This window comes from Salmo salar, chromosome 06, assembly GCF_965601325.2.
Source record: "Salmo salar chromosome 06, fSalSal1, whole genome shotgun sequence".
NCBI lineage: Eukaryota > Metazoa > Chordata > Actinopteri > Salmoniformes > Salmonidae > Salmo > Salmo salar.
The window spans coordinates 61098319-61117540 of record NC_138296.1 but is presented as its reverse complement, the minus strand read 5'-3'; the positions used below and the strand labels follow the sequence as shown (position 1 = coordinate 61117540).

The window sequence follows — 19222 nt, the reverse complement described above, 5'->3', positions numbered from 1 at the left end:
TTCTTCACATTTTATTGTGTTTTCAAAGTGGGATTAAAATTGATTTAATTGTAATTTTATTGTCAACAATCTACACAAAATACTCTGTAATGTCAAAGTGGTAAATGACTGTTTTGATAACTAAAACATTCATAACTAAAATATAGTTGTTACATAAGTTTTCATCCCCTCTGTTTAGGCATGTCTAAATTAGTTCCGGAGTACAGTTTGGCTTAACAAATCACATGATTTTTGAGTGTCTAACCCTTCCTCTGTCCCCCATACATACAACATCTGTAAGGTCTCTCAGTCAAGTATTGCATTTCAAGCACAGATTCAACTACAAAGACCAGAAGGCTTTTCAAAAGCCTCATAAAGAAGGGCAGTGATTGGTAGATGGGTAACAATAACAAATCAGACATTGAATATATCTTTAAGCATGATCAAGTTAATAATTATGCTGTGGATTATATATTAAACCACCTAAACACATCAAATATACAGTTGTCCTTCTGAACTGAGCTGCAGGACAGGAATTCAACTGCTCAGAGATGTTACCATGAGGCCATTGGTGATTTTAAAACAGCTACAGAGTTCAATGTCTGTGATGCTAGAAAACAGAGGATGGATGAACAACATTGTGGTGACTCCACAATAATGACCTAAATTAAATAGTAAAAGGAAGAATACAAATATACAGATTACAAATATAAAAACACATGCATCTTGTATGCAACAAGGCACTAAAGTAATACTGCAACAACAACAAAACACAGCAAAGGAATAAACTCTTTGGCCTAAATGCAAAGCTGTATGTTTTGGGCAAATCCAACACAACACATCATTGAGTAACTGCCTCCTTATTTTCAAGAATGGTGGTGGCTGCATCATGGTATGGGCATGCTTGACATCGGCAAATAGTGGGGAGTTTTTCAGAAACGGGATGGAGCTAAGCATAGGCAAAATCCTAGAGGAAAACCTGTTTCAGTCTGCTTTACACCAGACACTGGGTTGCTTAGCAAGTTACAGTTTTGACTTAAATCTGCTTGAAAATCTATGGCAAGATTTGAAAAATTCTGTCTAGCCATTATCCCTAACATCTTGACAAAGTTTGCAGAATTTTGAAAGGAATAATGGGCAAATATTGCACAATCCAGGTGTGAAAAACTCTTATAGATTTACCCAAGAAGACTCACAGCTGTATTCGAAGTCAAAGGTGTTTCTAACATGTATTAATTCAGGTAACGGAATTCTTATGCAACGACTGTATTTTAGTTATGTAAATTCTGTTAATCCCCCCCCAAAAAATGTTTTTATTTTTTTTTCTACTTTGTCATGAGAGTATTTTGTGTAATAGTCTTTTAATCCCACTTTGTAACACAATAAAATGTGAAGAAATCCAAGGGGTCTGAATAGTTTTGCAAGGCACTGTATGTGAATGGTGTGTATAGACAGTGTGTGAATAGAAAAGGTGTGTACAGCAGTTGATATAGAGGATGAGCCATGACTAGAATACAGTATATACATATAATGTGGGTAAAACAGTATGTTAACATTATTAAAGTGACCAGTGTTCAAGGACTCAATGTACATAGGACAGCAGTCTCTAAGGTGCAGGGTAGAGTACCGGGTGGTAACCGGCTAGTGACAGTTTAAGGTTCAGGGCAGGGTACTGGGTGGAGGCCAGCTAGTGATGACTGTTTAACAGTCTGATGGCCTGGAGATGGGGTCCTCTGCCTGTGCAGTCTTCTTTCTACACGGAACTCACCACTGGTGTGTGTGTGGCCAAAGAACTCTATTTTCATGTCCTCCAACAAATGCAAACACCCGGATGTCAAATAATGAAATGTTGTATATCACTACTACTACAAATTTACCTGGTGTGTAAATAACACAAATATTCAAAACTCATTGCACACAGAACAGCCAGCTGGTGATATAACTGAGTAGAACAATCCTTCTACACCAGACTGACAACATTACCTACATCCTTCATTCCTATACATTTCAAAGCAATAAAATGCCAACAAATCTATATGCAACACTTTTGAAACATTGGAACCAGTGCTATGGTCAGATGACATGAAAATATAGCTCTTTAGTCACACACACCAGTGGTGGATTTGGCGTTGAAATAAGGATGCATAGGCAGAAAAGTATCTCATACCTACAGTAAAACATAGTGGTGGATCTTTGATGTTATGGGGCTATTTTGCTTCCATTGGTTAATGTTAAAGTCAACAGGATCATGAACGTTACCCAGTACCAGGACATTTTAGCCAAAATCCTGGTTGCCTCTGCCAGGAGGCTGAAACTTGGCAGCAAGTTGATCTACCAGCAAGACAATAACCCTAAGCACACATCAAAGTCCACAAAGAAATTGTTAATTGACCACAAAAATCTACATTTTTCCAATGTCTCCAGACTGTCTCCCACCTGTGGTTTGAATTGAAGGGGGCAGTCCATAAGTGCAGATGAAGGATATCAAGGATCTGGAAAGATTCTGTATGGAGGGATGGTCTAAGATCCCTACCAGCGTGTTCTCCAATCTCATAAAACATTTTAGAAAAAGGCACATTTCTTGTTAAACAAAATCTTTTTTTCTGAACAATTGTATTAGGATCAAATACATTTTTTTTGGAGCATACAGTATACTGTAGCTCAGTATTGGTATTATATATTTTATACAGTCTTTTTTGCTCATCTTTATCAAGGGTGCAAATCATTTTGGACCTGACTGTATGTCTTTGTGTATGGATATGCATTTATGAGCCATGATTATTCTTGGTCAAAGTTTGTGTTTCAGCAAAGAATAAGAAGCAGATCATTTAAGACTTTTATTTAGAAACGCACAACATCACACAAGTCATATAGCCAATGGACACACTGCATGTAACTTTCCCTAATACATTCTCTGATGGGACAATACTGTACGTTCAACCTGGGCCTGCAAACCTATGCATGCTCCTTTCGTCTGAGCAGTTTCTTAAAGGCCAACTTAAAATCCTCATTAAAGCTGGTGTAAAGGAGAGGGTTAATGAGTGAGTTGATGTAGCCCAGCCAGGTTAAGAAGTCAGATACATGTGGGGAGGCAGTTATGACCTGTAAGCCTACAAGAAGCTCCTTCAGAAAGAAAGGCATCCAGCAGAGGATAAAAGCCCCAAGGATGAGGCCCAGGATACGTGCTGCCTTCCTCTCCCTGGAGGTACAGATCTGGTGCCTCTCATCTGCCGCCTCCATCTCTGTCTCAAATGAAGGGATACGCATGGTGACATTGAGCCTGTCAAACTCCAGAGTGGGGTCTGAGGTGGACAGGTCCGATACGCAGAAGGTGTGTGCCACACGGCAGTGGTTTAGAGAGTTCTGGCTGCTCAGGTGCCGCGACGAGACCCGTTTTTGGTAAAGTGTCTTTGCGGCATTGTAAATCCTATAGTACAATATGAGAATAAGGGTCATGGGGATGTAAAATGCCCCAAAAGTGGAGTAAATGGTGTAGCCCACATGGTTGTGCTCTATGATGCACTGTTTTGGGCCATGGCTACCGGGCCTGTGTCTCCAGAAGAGGGGCGGTATAGATATGAAGACTGAGATGACCCAGATGATGCCCACCATGACAGCTGCCCGGCGGGCTGACCTCTTGCGGGCGTACTCAATGGCCTTGGTGATAGCCCAGTAGCGGTCCAGCGCTATGACACACAGGTGCAGGATGGAGCAGGTGCAGCAGGTCATGTCCATGCTCAGCCAGGCCTCACACACCACCTGGCCCAACGACCAGGTGTCCGTGGCGATGTAGAGGATGCTGACTGGCATCACCAGGATAGCCACCAGAAAGTCAGTGAACGCCAGCGAGCAGATGAGGTAGTTGGCAGGTAGGTGGAGCTTCTTGGTGGTGCAGATGGCTGTGATGACGGCACCGTTGACCAGCGCAGTGAGGAGGGTGAGGAGCCCCAGCAGAACTACCAGCACCACCATCCTGTCTGTAACCAGCACCGCTGGGAGAGCGCTGGCTGGGGCTCCTGTGCTGTTGGTGATGTTGGGCCCTGTGGAGCTGTCCCCATGGTACCTCTCCATCTCCATCTCCAGACAGGGCCAGATCTCCCCCTTCTGCTGGATACAATCTCTCCCAAGGATAGGATGATCCACACTATGGGTCAAAGGTCAGTCTGTAACACACCAAAAAGTGCATAAATATTATTTCAGAACAAATATTTTACACTATCACAGAGACCTTGGTGAAAATGTATTTTTCAGTATGATACTTTATAAGAATTCTAACAAGTACACTAGACATCATTATATATTGTATATATTTTGTAATAACTGCTACACAATAGAAGGCACAAAGTTTCTTTGCTCTGGCAAACATTAAAGTAGTATTTGTATTTTTCACCTGCCTTTCGAATCGAAGGCACCACCCTTGGTTATTGGGGGTTGCTATAAAATAGGATAATGACTGACAATCAAGGTGAAATAGTGCAGCCCACAGCAGTAATTGAGCAATGTCATTTGGGAGATGAAAAGCCACTTAACACAGAGAGTAGTTATAAAACAGAAGGGAGAATTCCTCAATTAGAGGCCACACTGCTAATTATCACAGCATTTTTTTTGTTTGTCTGTAATTAAATGCTGTTCCATAAAACATTCATTTGACCCTCCATTACTTCACTGACATATAAAGATATTTTACTGTACCAGATTTCCAATTCTATCCAACATAAAATACCATACAATCGGAGAAAGTAATTGCTTCTTACAAAACGTTAATAAGGCGCAAACTGTTGAGACAGAGAATAAAGAGAATAATCTATGTTACAGTGAGTGAATGTAGCAATGGGGCAAGTCTAAAAGAGGCATATCGCTCTAAGGCTTATCTATCTAATACAATGTCTCTCATCCTCTCTGAGAGGAAGAAATATCGGGCTTTATATCTGCAAGCAGGCATGAGACTGCTGAAGGACACTGTATCCCAAGTGGCACCCTATTCCGTACATCGTGCACCACTTCTGACCAGAGCCCCATGGTACTATGTAGGGAATATGGTGCTATTTAGGACGCAGACCTTAGCTAGACCAGGTAGACAGAACATTTCAATGGTAGCTGTCAGCATGGACATGGTTCACTACTGCCCCTTAGTGCACCTCATAACGCACACCTCAGCTGAGTCAATATAAACATGACAGGTTGGCCAAGCCAGGGCATGGTGTGAATTAGGCATGTGCAAATTAGTCCTGGCCATCTGTCTGTCTAACTCAACATGAAGCAGAGCAACTAAGGTCATAGACTGATACAGTTGTAAAATAACAATGAGAACTTAAGGTGAGGCACCACACCCTAATAGGGTAATTTTTCCCCCTTAGTCATATAACAATTAACTTTTACCAGTTGAATATATATATATATATATATAGCAATATATTACTATTTTGTGTTACAACTTTTCTGAAATATTGTCTAAAAATATCCAAATGAGGCAATATCTCATTAAATATGCACATATTTGCATGTAACGCAAATACATTTTTCTGGACACTGGACATAAAGTCAGCCTAAATATTTTGGTTTCATATTGGAAAGACATACCATGACCGGAATTGTATAGAGCAGATTGTTAATTTATACTTTTTGGATATTTCTATCTGTAAAATACTAAAGACATGTACAGTACCAGTTAAACGTTTGGACACACCTACTCATTCCAGGGTTTTTCTTTATTTTGACTATTTTCTACATTGTAGAATAATAGTGAAGACATCAAAACTATGACATAACACATATGGAATCATGTAGTAACCAAAAAAGTGTTAAACAAATCAAAATATATTTTATATTGATTCTTCAAAGTAGCCACCCTTTGCCTTGATGACAACTTTGCACACTCTTGGCATTCTCTCAACCAGCTTCATGAGGTAGTCACCTGGAATGCATTTCAGTTAACATGTGTGCCTTGTTAATTTGTGGAATTTATTTCCTTCTTAATGCTTTTGAGCCAATCAGTTGTGTTGTGACAAGATATGGGTGGTATACAGAAGATAGCCTTAGTTCTTGATTTGATTTAGCCTGGGTTTCAGACTGAGAATAAGCAAAATCCTCAGTCTTGTACCCTGCTGATAATGATTTGCATGAGCCAGTAAAACGGAATGTAACTAGTTACTAAGACTATCCACTTGGTGGGAGTAGAGGGAAAGGAGAGTGGAGAGAAAAAAAAGAACTTTGAATTCATAATACATCTCTGTTTGAAAAATATAATCTAACTTACTTTGGAAGTACCAGTAAAACATGCCTTAGTTCGTATTACCATTTAGTCAACATCGGAGGTGTGCAGAGGCCTGAAAGTTGCTTTTCAAAGAATACAGTACCTTTCAAAAATGCTTTCCGCTCATCCGAAGGTGTCATCACAGGCTTAACCTGTCAAGCATTCTCTGGGAGAATACAGAGGTGTGTGTGCAATACATCCTACTGCCTCCCCCTCAGAGCCTTTTCATGTAACCACTCAGTCTGGCATTTGAAAGGCCATTTCCGCTGAGGAAAAAGGTCTCAGCACACCACTGTCATACCATGGTAGAGCAGAGCAAAGAGACAGCACATTTTGCTTTTATCCATGTCTTTAAAGACATTCCTGGGAGCCTGATATTTTATTAAAGTATGACTCAAAATACACTGAACAAAAAATATAAACACAACATGTACAAGTGTTGGTTCCATGATTCATGGAAATAAAAGATCCAAAAAATGTTCAATACAAAAAGCTTATTTCTCTCAAATTTGTTTACATCCCTGTTAGTGGGCATTTCTCATTTGCCAAGAAGCTGATTAAACAGCATGATCATGACAGAGGTGCACCTTGTGCTGGGCACAATAAAAGGCCACTCTAAAATGTGCAGTTTTGTCACACAACACAATGCCACAAATGTCTTAAGTTTTGAGGGAGCGTGCAATTGGCATGCTAACTGCAGGAATGTCCACCAGAGCTGTTGCCAGAGAATTTAATGTTCATTTCTCTACCATAAGACGCCTCCAACGTCATTTAGGGAATTTGGCAGGACGTCCAACTGGCCTCAAAACCGCAGACCACGTATAACGACCAGGCCAGGACCTCCACGTCCGGCTTCTTCACCTGCGGGATCGTCTGAGACCAGCCACCCAGACAGCTGATGAACTGTGGGTTTGCACAAGCAAAGAATTTCTGTCAGAAATTTCTGTCAAAAACAGTCTCAGGGAAGCTTATCTGTGTGCTCGTTGTCCTCACGAGGGTCTTGACCTGACCGCAGTTCGGCATCGTAATCGATGGCAATTAGATACAACGAGATCCTGAGGCCCATTGTCGTGCCATTCATCCGCCTCCATCACCTCATGTTTCAGCATGATAATGCACACCCCCATGTCGCAAGGATCTTTACACAACAACCAGCAACCACTTCCTGAAAATGCTTTTCATATTTCTTGAGAATGCATAATTGCATATTGGCACAATAAAGATATAACTCAATTGAACATAACACTCCTTCACTCTGTGTGTTGTTGTAGTGTGTACTAGAGAATAAAGTGACCCATTTCCTCTCATTGACCTAGTTATGATATAATGCCATTTGAACACCCCTTGCTTTACTATACTTTACCTCCCCGGGGAAATGAAAGCATGTCTCAAACACTCCCATCACTTTGTATTGAAATAGAATCCGTGGGGCTTTGAGACTGTCAAACATCAAAAGGTTCTCATACGCCAAACAATCATTTTCCCCCTTTGGAGTATTTCCCTCTCTGATTCAAGCAAAGTTGCTGCAAGGCGGTCATTAAACATGGGATTTAATTGAGAATTAAAAAAGCATTTAGTCATCCCTCTGAAGAGCACCAAGTCCCTCTCAAATCTAATGCAAAACTCTGCTTCAGTGACTGAAATAACTCTGCTTTGAACTCAGATGCCCCATTCATTTCTACTGGGAAGGAAGTAAATAAAAACTCCAAAGGCACATATCTCTTTCACATGACCTATGCTAACCCAAGTCTATGACCTGTCTACTGGGCTAAAACAGAAGCTGAAAGGGGGGTGGGGGGTGTATACAGTGACTGCCTAGCAATCCAAAGGTTGCGTGTTCGAGTCGCATCGGGAAGAACTGTTGCATTTTTGCTAACCCTTCCCCTAATCCTTTTCCTAACCTTAACCTAATTCTCCTAACCTTTGTGGTTTTAGTTCTCCTAACCACCAACGTAAATTTGTTACAACGCAACAAGTAACCTGGTCTCAGAGAAAGACGTATAAAACTATACGTCCTCTACTATACCTCTGCCAACGTATGATAAGTTACGTCATCCAATTCGTATGATATTGTTCGACTAGGTAAGGCGTGTGATACTATACATCCTTCAATTCGTATGATATTGTATGACCGCTATTCCATTCATAATGTAACCTAACGTAATATATCATACTAAATGGAGGGAATACATTTACCTACCAAATCCTATGAATTGCCCAGAGACCAGGTTGTGATAGAACACACTGTCTACGTCCCAAATGGCACCCTATTCCCCATAGGGCTTTGGTCAAAAATAGTGCACTACATAGGGAATAGGGTGCCATTTGGGATGTAGACACTTTCTTTTACAGCTTTGGCACATTCGAGGTAGAAGACTGATGGACGACATCTAAATCACTCACTGACTATGCTGACTGTGCTGACTATGCTGACTGTGCTGACTATGCTGACTGTGCTGACTGTGCTTCATTTTGTACGGAGCCAGGCAAATCACACTCAGGAAGTCGGCAAATGATGCTATTACTCAGCTATCATCTCACCAGGGAAATGGATGACCTTTCAGGAGTGGAGATTGCAATGGTGATCTTGCATTATTATAAAACTGCCAGGTCCCTGTGGCTCTGTATCACAAGTTGTGGGCGAACAATGCATCATCAACATACACTGTAGCCAATAATGATCCGATTCAATCATTCAAACACGTTAATGATCTCTTTGCTAAGCCTGCTGTTGGAAAAGGGGACATTAATAGTGATAGACAGGGGTACCTGATGAGTGGAACAAATAACAGCCTGGAGCAAAGAGATGACAGGAAATAGAAATGGAAAAATGATACAGGCGTAGGATCTTAATTTGATCACCCTGCTGTTGCAGTAAAGTTTGTATTTTCCACTTAAAAATTACAGACATGATTTACCCCAACTAAAAATGTATCAAATTAATTGATTTCCATTCATTATAATCCACATTTCCTGTTGCTGCAGGATTATTTTCCTGCTGTGAGAAACTGGTCAAATTAAGATCCCACACCTGTAGGTGAAGGGAGAGGTCAAATGTATCTCCATTTCCATTTCATATCCAATTAGATACGTTATGACATCCAGGCATATTACTTGCACCTCTATTCCACCCACTAGCCTCCTGCTCTGGAATGCATTTTGACCATTAGGGAGTTGAGACACATTGTGCTTCCCAAATGGCAAATCAAAAGTACACTACATAGGGAATAGAGTGCCATTTGAGACACAGAAACAGGCTCTGAATATGATGGACCATGGCGAGGGGGCAACTCTGCACGACAGATACAAATGGACAGGGGAGAGATCATATATTTATGGGGAAAACTGGTTAAACTATTCTTGGCTTTGGTAGAGGAAGAATAGGTGGTATTTTGGGACTCTTAAAGTTTCTGTAAGGCTGTGTATGGAGGGATGACACTTCTATTTGTCAAGAACACAATTCATGTCCAGTTTAAACGCAACTGATGTACCCACCCAGAGAAGCAACAAATTAAATGTGACCGCCTTAAACACAAAAAATAAATAAATGTCTGACAAACAATTGGCCTATAATTCACTCCTGAACCACGAGACCATGAATGGAAACATCATATTTTCTCAAGGTAGCAAGAACAGGTAATAACAACCAGCTGTGCGCATTTAAGATGGAACCCCAGGAACAATATATTACTGTGTAAGAAGGAGGACATTGATCAATGCAGGGGCCTCTGTCCCCACATTCACCTAGTCTTTCACACAGACATTGATTGACAGTTGCTTTCAGGATGTAAATCTTGGTGGGATGGAGAGTGGGACAGACATGGTATATGGAGTGCTATCCATGGTGCTGAAATCACAATGATGCCACTGCCATGGCTCTAATTTAAACACATCCCAGATCACAATCTTCAAATGCTTTGGTTTAAACTCCTGTTTCTGATCATAATAGTTTAGTTTGTCATCAAAACATCAGGTAGTAATGTCACCATATGAATGCACTGTCAAAGTTGGGGCAGAGAGCATCTTGTAATTTCCAGGGTCCAACAAGTCTACAGTACTATGTGAAATAAAATAAAATTGTATTTGTCACATGCGCCGAATACAACAGGTGCAGACCTTACAGTGAAATGCATACTTACAAGCCCTTAACCAACAATGCAGTTTTAAGAAAATACCAAAAAAAAAAAGTAAGAGATAAGAATAACAAATAATTAAAGAGCAGCAGTAAATAACAATAGTGGGGCTGTATACAGGGGGTACCAGTACAGAGTCAATGTGTCAATGTGCGGGGGCACCGGTGTTGAGGTATTTCAGGTAATTATGTACACTACCGTTCAAAAGTTTGGGGTCACTTAGAAATGTTTCTGAAAGAAAAGCAAATTTTTTGTCCTTTAAAATAACATCAAATTGATTAGAAATACAGTGTAGACATTGTTAATGTTGTAAATTACTAATGTAGGTGGAAATGGCAGATTATAGTCTAGATTATAGTCTAAAGAAGGCTAGTTTTATTGCTTCTTTAAATCAGAACAACCGTTTTCAGCTGTGCTAACATAATTGCAAAAGGGTTTTCTAATGATCAATTCGCCTTTTAAAATTATAAACTTGGATTAGCTAACACAATGTGCCATTGGAACACAGGAGTGATGGTTGCTGATAATGGGCCTCAACGCCTATGTAGATATTCAATAAAAATAAAAAATAAATCACCCATTTAACAATGTCTACACTGTATTTCTGATCAATTTGATGTTATTTTAATGGACAAAAAAAAATTGCTTTTCTTTTAAAAACAAGGGCATTTGCAATGCAAATAGTCTGGGTAGCCATTTGATTAGTTGTTCAGGAGTCTTATGGCTTGGGGGTAGAAGCTGTTTAGAAGCCTCTTGGACCTAGACTTGACTCTCCGGTACCGCTTCCTGTGCGGTAGCAGAGAGAACAGTCTATGACTAGGATGGCTGGAGTCTTTGACAATTTTTACAGCCTTCCTCTGACACCGCCTGGTATAGAGATCCTGGATGGCAGGAAGCTTGGCCCCGTACTGGGCCGTGCGCACTACCCTCTGTAGTGCCTTGCGGTCGGAGGCCGAGCAGTTGCCGTACCAGGCAGTGATGCAACCCGTCAAGATGCTCTCGATGGTGCAGCTGTAAAACCTTTTCAGGATCTGAGGACCCATGCCAAATCTTTTCAGTCTCCTGAGGGGGAATAGGTTTTGCCGTGCCCTCTTCACGACTGTCTTGGTGTGCTTGGATCATGTTAGTTTGTCGGTGATGTGGACGCCAAGGAACTTGAAGCTCTCAACATGCTCCACTACAGCCCCGTCGATGAGAATGGGGGCGTGCTCGGTCCTCCTTTTCCTGTAGTCCACAATCATCTCCTTTGTCTTGATCACGTTGAGGGAGAGGTTATTGTCCTTGCACCACACAGTCAGGTCTCTGACCTCCTTCCTATAGGCTGTCTCATCGTTGTCGGTGATCAGGCCTACCATTGTTGTTTCATCAGCAAACTTAATGATGGTGTTGGAGTCGTGCCTGGCCATGTAGTCGTGGGTGAACAGGGAGTACAGGAGGGGACTGAGCACACACCCCCTCGTGTTGAGGATCAGCTTGGCGGATGTGTTGTTAACTACCCTTAACACCTGGGGGAGGCCTGTCAGGAAGTCCAGGATCCAGTTGCAGAGGGAGGTGTTTAGTCCCAGGGTCCTTAGCTTAGTGATGAGCTTTGAGGGCCAACTCAGATTTAAACACACATAAACCCAGCCAGCCAGATAACAATCCTCAGAATGTTTTGGTTTAAACTTTTTGAGTTTAACTTTTCTTAATGTCACCATATCAAAGTTGTGATGTAAATCTTGCTGTGGAGGAACAGATGGTCAACCAGCAGGGGGTACTGTCCATGTCCTGAAATCCCATCTGCCACTTCCATGTCTTTTCTCTGCTTTAAAGAGTGACTGCCTTTGAAAACGACATTGGCATCGGTATGAGTCCGAAACATTTACTCTAGTTCAAAATTGACTACAAAGTGTAAATTGGATAATTTTGATCATAAAGTTAGTCTCGTCTAAAACTGAATTTGGAACATCCATGTGTCACAAGGGGTAACACATGGATGTTGGTTTTTGATTTGACGATGTCCATTTCCCCACTAACATGGGTTGAACAGCTGCGGTGATTGCTCTCTAAAAACACACAAGCCAATCGGCATGTTTGGTGGATCTTTAAAAACGTCCTCCAGTGATTATTTTTACACACACATTTGTCACATGAGGATACTTGGACCACCTATTGAGATGTACCTTTTGATAAAGGCCCAATGCAGTCAAAAACGTGATTTTTCTGTGTTTTATTTACACATTAATATGGAGTTGGTCCCCCCTTTGCTGCTATAACAGCCTCCACTCTTCTGGGAAGGTTTTCCTCTAGATGTTGGATCATTGCTACGAGGACTTGCTTCCATTCAGCCACAAGAGCATTAGTGAGGCACTGATGCTGGGCAATTAGGCTGGCTCTCAGTCGGCGTTCCAATTCATCCCGAAAGTGTTCAATGGGGTTAAGGTCAGAGATGTGTGCAGGCCAGTCAAGTTCTTCCAGACCTATCTCGACAAACCATTTCTGTATGGACCTCGCTTTGTGCACGGGGCATTGACCATTCTGAAACAGGAAAGGGCCTTCCCCAAAATGTTGCCATAAAGTTGAAAGCACAGAGTTGTCTTGAATGTAATTGTATGCTGTAGCATTAAGATTTCCCTTCCCTTGAACTAAGGGGCCTAACCCAAACCATGAAAAATAGCCCCAGTGTAACGGCTGTCTGAAGTAGTAGACCAAGGCGCAGTGTGGTTAGTGCTCATCTTCGTAATTTAATTGAAAAAAGAGAACACTTAACAAATAAACAAAAGACGACAGCCAAACAGTCCTGTCAGGTATCCTAACACACTAAACAGAAAACATCTACCCACAAAACCCAAAGGAAAAACATGCTGCCTAAGTATGACTCCCAATTAGCAACAACGATGTACAGCTGTTCCTGATTGGGAGCCATACCCGGCCAAAACAAAGCAATCCCCAACATAGAAATACAGACATAGAATGCCCACCCAAATCACACCCTGACCAAACCTAAATAGAGACATAAAAAGGCTCTCTCAGGTCAGGGCGTGACACCCAGACAATTATTCCTCCTCCACCAAACTTTATAGTTGGCACTATGCATTCGGGCAGGTACCGTTCTCCTGGCATCCACCAACCCCAGATTCATCCGTTGGACTGCCAGATGGTGAAGCGTGATTCATCACTCCAGAGAACATGTTTCCACTGCTCCAGAGTTCAATGGCGGCGAGCTTAACACCACTCCAGCCGACACTTGGCATTGCGCTCAGTGCTCTTAGGCTTGTGTGTGGCTGCTCGGCCAAAGAAACCCATTTCATGAAGTTCCCGACTTACAGTTCTTGTGCTGACGTTGCTTCCAGAGGCAGTTTGGAACTCGGTAGTGAGTGTTGCAACCGAAGACAGACGATTTTTACGCACTACTCACTTCAGCACGCGGTGGTCCTGTTCTGTGAGCTTGTGTGGCCTACCACTTCACGGCTGAGCCGTTGTTGCTCCTAGACGTTTCCACATCACAATAACAGCACTTACAGTTGACCGGGGAAGCTCTAGCAGGGCAGAAATTTGACAAACTGACTTGCTGGAAAGGTGGCATCCCATGACGGTGCCACGTTGAAAGTCACTGAGCTTTTCAGTACGGGCCATTCTACTGCCAATGTTTGTTTATGGAGATTGCATGGCTGTGTGCTCAATGTTATACACCTGTCAGCAACGGGTGTTGCTGAAATAGCCGAATCCACTCATTTGAAGGCATGTCCACATACTTTTGGCCATGTAGTGTATATTTCCACACTATGAGGTTGGAATAATACTGTGAAATTGTGAAAATGATGATCATGCCATTTTATTGTAAGAGCTGTTTGAAAAGACTGCCTGAAATCTCAGTCTGTTTTGGTGGGATGGAGTTTTGGCCTTAGTAACTAGACCATTAAGAAAGATAGTTCCAAACCTCTTTGCAAATAACAGCTGGTTTTCAGTTTTCCCCTCTCAACTCAGACTACTCCCAGACAGTCCTAGCCATTTTAATTGAAAACTTTCACAGTAAGGTACTTAATTGTTACCCAGAAATGATTTGATGTTGAGATAAATACCACTGTATTGGAACTTTAAGTAAATCAGGTGATAAATGAGCTGAAAAAGAGACTTGAGTAGGACTTTTAACACAACCCAGCCGGATAACAATCCTCAGAATGCTTTGATATAAACTCCTGTTTTGATTATCTTCCAAACGCCAGGCAGTAATGTCACTATACTGTAAATGCACTGTCAAAGTTGTTTTGAACAATGTTTTTGAGATTAGACTTTTTATTCATTGCCTTCAATGCCTGTTAGAGGTGTAATGTCCCTCCCTGGGAGAGAATGAATGAGTATTGAAAGTTTCACTTTACTCAATTAGAACTCTCTGGTTGCATTCCAAATGGCATTCTATTCCCTATATACTGTAGTGCACTACTTTTGACCACGGCCCATAGGGTTCTGGTCAAAAGTAGTGCACTAAACTCTTATCTGTTATAAATTTGGCTGGTGGTAAGACTTCCCGCTCCTAAAATGTAATAACATTTGATCATAATGGGAAATCAGCCACACAGCAGCACTAAGACATTGATCTAATACTTATACCCCTGATCTCCTTGTTTTTGTTATAGTTTTTTGTCATTGCAGACATCCCCACCCTGCCAGAATAGCAGAACCTAAACTGTAGAGCATAAGAATTACAGACATGAATACATAATCAAGCTCTGTTTGTTTGTGTGGATGTTGGATTATTTGGATTTGCTGTGATACAGGAATGAGGAGAAACAATAATTGTTTTATGTTTCTAAATACGAGATTCACCGGCACATCTCTCTTTTATGGGCACTGTGCATCACAGCTGGATAGGCTGTGCTTCCGCTCTAAAAATCCATACCAATATTATTTCCGTTTAGACCTGCTTTTCGTGGGTCTTAAAACGTCCTATTAGTGCTGCATGAAATTGTTTTGTTTTTAAGGACGCACCCCACCCCTCCCACCTCAGTGCAAGCAAGCTGATGTTAGACAGGTAAATTGTCGAAAAACAAGGTGACATGCGGAAATGACTATTGCCCCGTCGGGCTCACCTCGATCATCATGAAGTACTTCGAAGGGCTGGTCATGGCCCACATCAATGCCAGCATGCCAGGCACACTGGACCCACTACAATTTGCCTACCGCTCCAACAGATTCACGGTAGTTGCCATTTTGATCGCTATTCACACGGCCATAACACATCTGGACAAGAGGAACACCTATGTGAGAATGCTGTTCAATGACTACAGTTCAGCATTCAACACTATTGTTCTCTCCAAGTTCGACACCAAGCTCAGAGCCCTGGGTCTGGATACCACACTCTGTAACTGAATCCTGGTCTTCCTGATGGGCAGACCACAGGCTGTGAGGATTGGCAACAACACCTTCTCCACACTGACTCTTAACACAGGGGCACCCCAGGGGTGTGTCCTCAGTCCTCAGCTGTACTCACTGTTCACCTACAACTGCGTGGCTTTGCATGACACCAACTCCATCATCAAGAGAGTGTCCTGACCGGGCTTGAAGGTGCTGAAGCACCCTTAAGAATATTTTTAGCATTAGCACCCCAAAGAAAGATTGTATTAGCTACCCCAGTGAAAAGTTCCTGGTGTGCTAGTAAAGTATTACCATAGCCATATGCCTATTCTCTTTCCTGTGCTTTTTCCAGTGCTAGTAAAGTTTAATTATTGGGGCCAGAGCCATCTGTCTATTCAAAGATCCACACATTTGTGTTATCTTTCCTGTCACATGTAACCTTTGTTTGGATCATCTATAGGACAGAGTGCAAACGCATTTAATGGTGAACTCAAAAGAAGGATGGAAGAGGCTACGACTCCTACCCCCAACCCCCACTCCAAGCTTTGGAGCTCACAGATACCAGTACGCGCTCACACACACTCCATTACGAACTACGAACTTGACAAAATGATGTGCAGCAGTCCATGGCTGGCACGGTCTCTCCTACATAATTCCCCATTGTGTCATTTCAGTCCGTAATACACCACTTTGCAATTTCCATTTACTCACTTTTCGAGTTAAAGGAGGAAGCTGTTTAAGTTCCAAATCGACATTTTATTCATTAGCCCTCATGGATAAAGTATGGGATGGGGACTTTATGTTAAACATATGGACGAATCAGTCGATTTCTATTGGATACGTTATCATACATTCACATAAGATTCAATAAAGGAATGGGAAATAATTTATTTTAAATGTCCTAGACAGCCTGAAGCCTATAGCCTAATTTTTCAATGATTGTCCTTTTCATTGATGCGTAGGCCAATAGCCAATCATAATTTTATGAACGATAAGAGATTTCCCATGCATTCTGTTGAGCATCGTCCAATTAAAACACATTCATCTTAGATTTTGGTTTATCTGGAAAGATACACCCTTGATCCCTTTTATTATATTAAAACCGTTAAACATAAACCTAAATAAAACATACATTCCCTGAAGGAGAAAATACTAAATGAATTTGTTCTTCAAGTTAATTAACAAGTCATTCCAAAACAGTAAGCCAGATAATATCTAAAGATGTCAGATATACCTTATTATTTTAATTTCGTTTTTTTGCTGGATCATAGACAGGTAATTTTCACTGATAATTTCGCCACAATTAACATTTAAAAAGAAACCAGATGCAGCTATTCTAAACGTAATCGAGCAGTCGATAACAAAAAAGGCAACATTTACCTATACAGATAACTGTGACTGATAAGACTACAGTCTAAATACAACATCCTGATTTCAAAGGTATAGTGTGCTCATTAATAAGAAGTGTTGGTAAGTTTTGTGCGCAACGCATCGCTTACCGTATATCGTTTTTCCAAACTCTTTTGGAGCGTCATCATTTCAAATTCTTGATGTAAATGAAGAAATCTGTCTCGTTGAACGTTGGTAGTCCTCAACGAGCTAGTAGGTTTTTGAGCGCAATTTCCGGCGTTGAACCGCGCTGAACCGTTCATCAGGTGTCCTTACATTTGCGAATTGAAGATTTTCCACTGAGGGTCTGCAGAACCTTCGAATAATCCGCAACATTAGCTCTGCACATAGGAGTGCACTGATCTCATTGTTCTAAATCCGGACGTTGCGAGTTTATCGGGAGAACTCATAAAATATCGTTCTGTCAGTTATTACAGACACTTGGATGCTTTGGTTGTCGTCTCCTTACAAATATCAAGGTTGTCAGTGAGTTGCACTTGAATGAAACGCACGCAAACACTAGGGGGCACCTTTTGCTAGAAGCAGTTGAGCGTTCTCATAAAAATTCACCAGGCAATATCAAATCAAACTTTCTTTTTCACATGCACTGAATACAACAAGTGTAGACCTTACTTACAAGCCCTTAACCAACAGTACAGTTCAATAGAGAATTAAGAAAATATTTACCAAATAAACTAAAGTAAAAAATATATAAAAAAGTAACAATAAAATAACAATAAGGAAGCTATACAGGGGGGTACCGATACAGAGTCAATGTGCAGGGAACATGTTAGTTGAGGTAATTTGCACATGTAGGTAGGCGTGAAGTGACAATGCAGAGATAATAAACAGCAAGTAGAAGCAGTGTAAAAAACTAATGGGGGGGGTGGTCATTGTAAATAATCCGCTGGCCATTTGATTAATTGTTCAGCAGTCTTATGGCTTGGTGGTAGAAGCTGTTAAGGAGCCTTTTGGTCCTAGACTTAGGCGTACCGGTACCGCTTGCCGTGCAGTAGCAGAGAAAACAGTCTATGACTTGGGTGACTGGAGTCTTTGACAATTTTGGGGGCTTTCCTCTGACACCGCCTAGTATATAGGTCCTGGATGGCAGGAAGCTTGGCCCCAGTGATGTACTGGGCCGTTCGCACTACCCTCTGTAGCGCTTTACCATACCAGGCGGGGATGCAACCGGTCAGGATTCTCTCGATGGTGCAGCTGTAGAACTTTTTGAGGATCTGGAGACCCATTCCAAATCTTTTCAGTCACCTGAGGGGGAAAAGGTGTTGTCGTGCCGTCTTCATGACTATCTTGGTGTGTTTGGACCATGATAGTTCGTTGGCGATGTGGACACCAAGGAACTTAAAACTCTCGACCCGCTCCACTACAGCCCCGTCGATGTTAATGGGAGCCTGTTCGGCCCGCAATTAATATAGCAATTATACTGCATGATTTACATTGAGTGATGTTTCCAACTCAATAGGTTTTAGCTGATATGAATAGGCCCATGGAAAATGGGAGTTGAGAACTGAAAGGATATCAGGACCAGGCAGGCAGGCCCCTAGGGAACGAGAACACTACTGGTCCATTGGTGAGGACCCTCTGAGGACGTACATTATCAGTATGAGGGAGATCTATATCAACAGCCTGGTCTCATAAACTAGACGTAACATAGTAAATGTAAATCTGGACACTCAAATGAGTATGATATGTTATGTTGGGTATGGTTTCATAGGCCGGGGTGTATGGGTGTGCGCATAACACGAACGTCTAGCAACCCAAAGGTTGCAAGTTTGAATCTCATCACGGACAACTTTAGCATTTCGCTAATTAGCCACTTTTCAACTACTTACTACTTTTTAGCTACTTTGCAACTACTTAGCATGTTAGCTAACCATTCCCCTAACCTTAAGCCTTTTAGCTAACCCTAACCTTAACTCTTTAACCTAACTCCTAAACGTAACCCTAACCCCTAGCCTAGCTAACGTTAACCAGCTCGCTAACGTTAGCCACCTAGCTAGAATTCATAACATATCATGCGTTTTGAAAATTCGTAACATATCATACGAATTGTAATTTGTAGCATTTGTTACGAAATGGGTGATGGACATCCACAAATTAATACATACCATATGAA

General features: G+C 41.6%; 1 protein-coding gene across 1 annotated transcript; it reads right to left on the bottom strand.

Annotated features, from left to right (window-relative positions):
• Positions 1-2851: 2851 nt before the first annotated feature.
• LOC106607907 (5-hydroxytryptamine receptor 1E) lies at positions 2852-17542 on the bottom strand. The gene is made up of 2 exons (XM_014205387.3): positions 17199-17542; positions 2852-4142 (listed from the first exon to the last, which is right to left on the bottom strand). The coding sequence occupies exon 2, from the start codon at positions 4054-4056 to the stop codon at positions 2935-2937; it is 1122 nt and encodes a 373-aa protein (XP_014060862.2). The 5' UTR covers positions 4057-4142; positions 17199-17542; the 3' UTR covers positions 2852-2934.
• Between the last annotated feature and the right edge of the window lie 1680 nt (positions 17543-19222).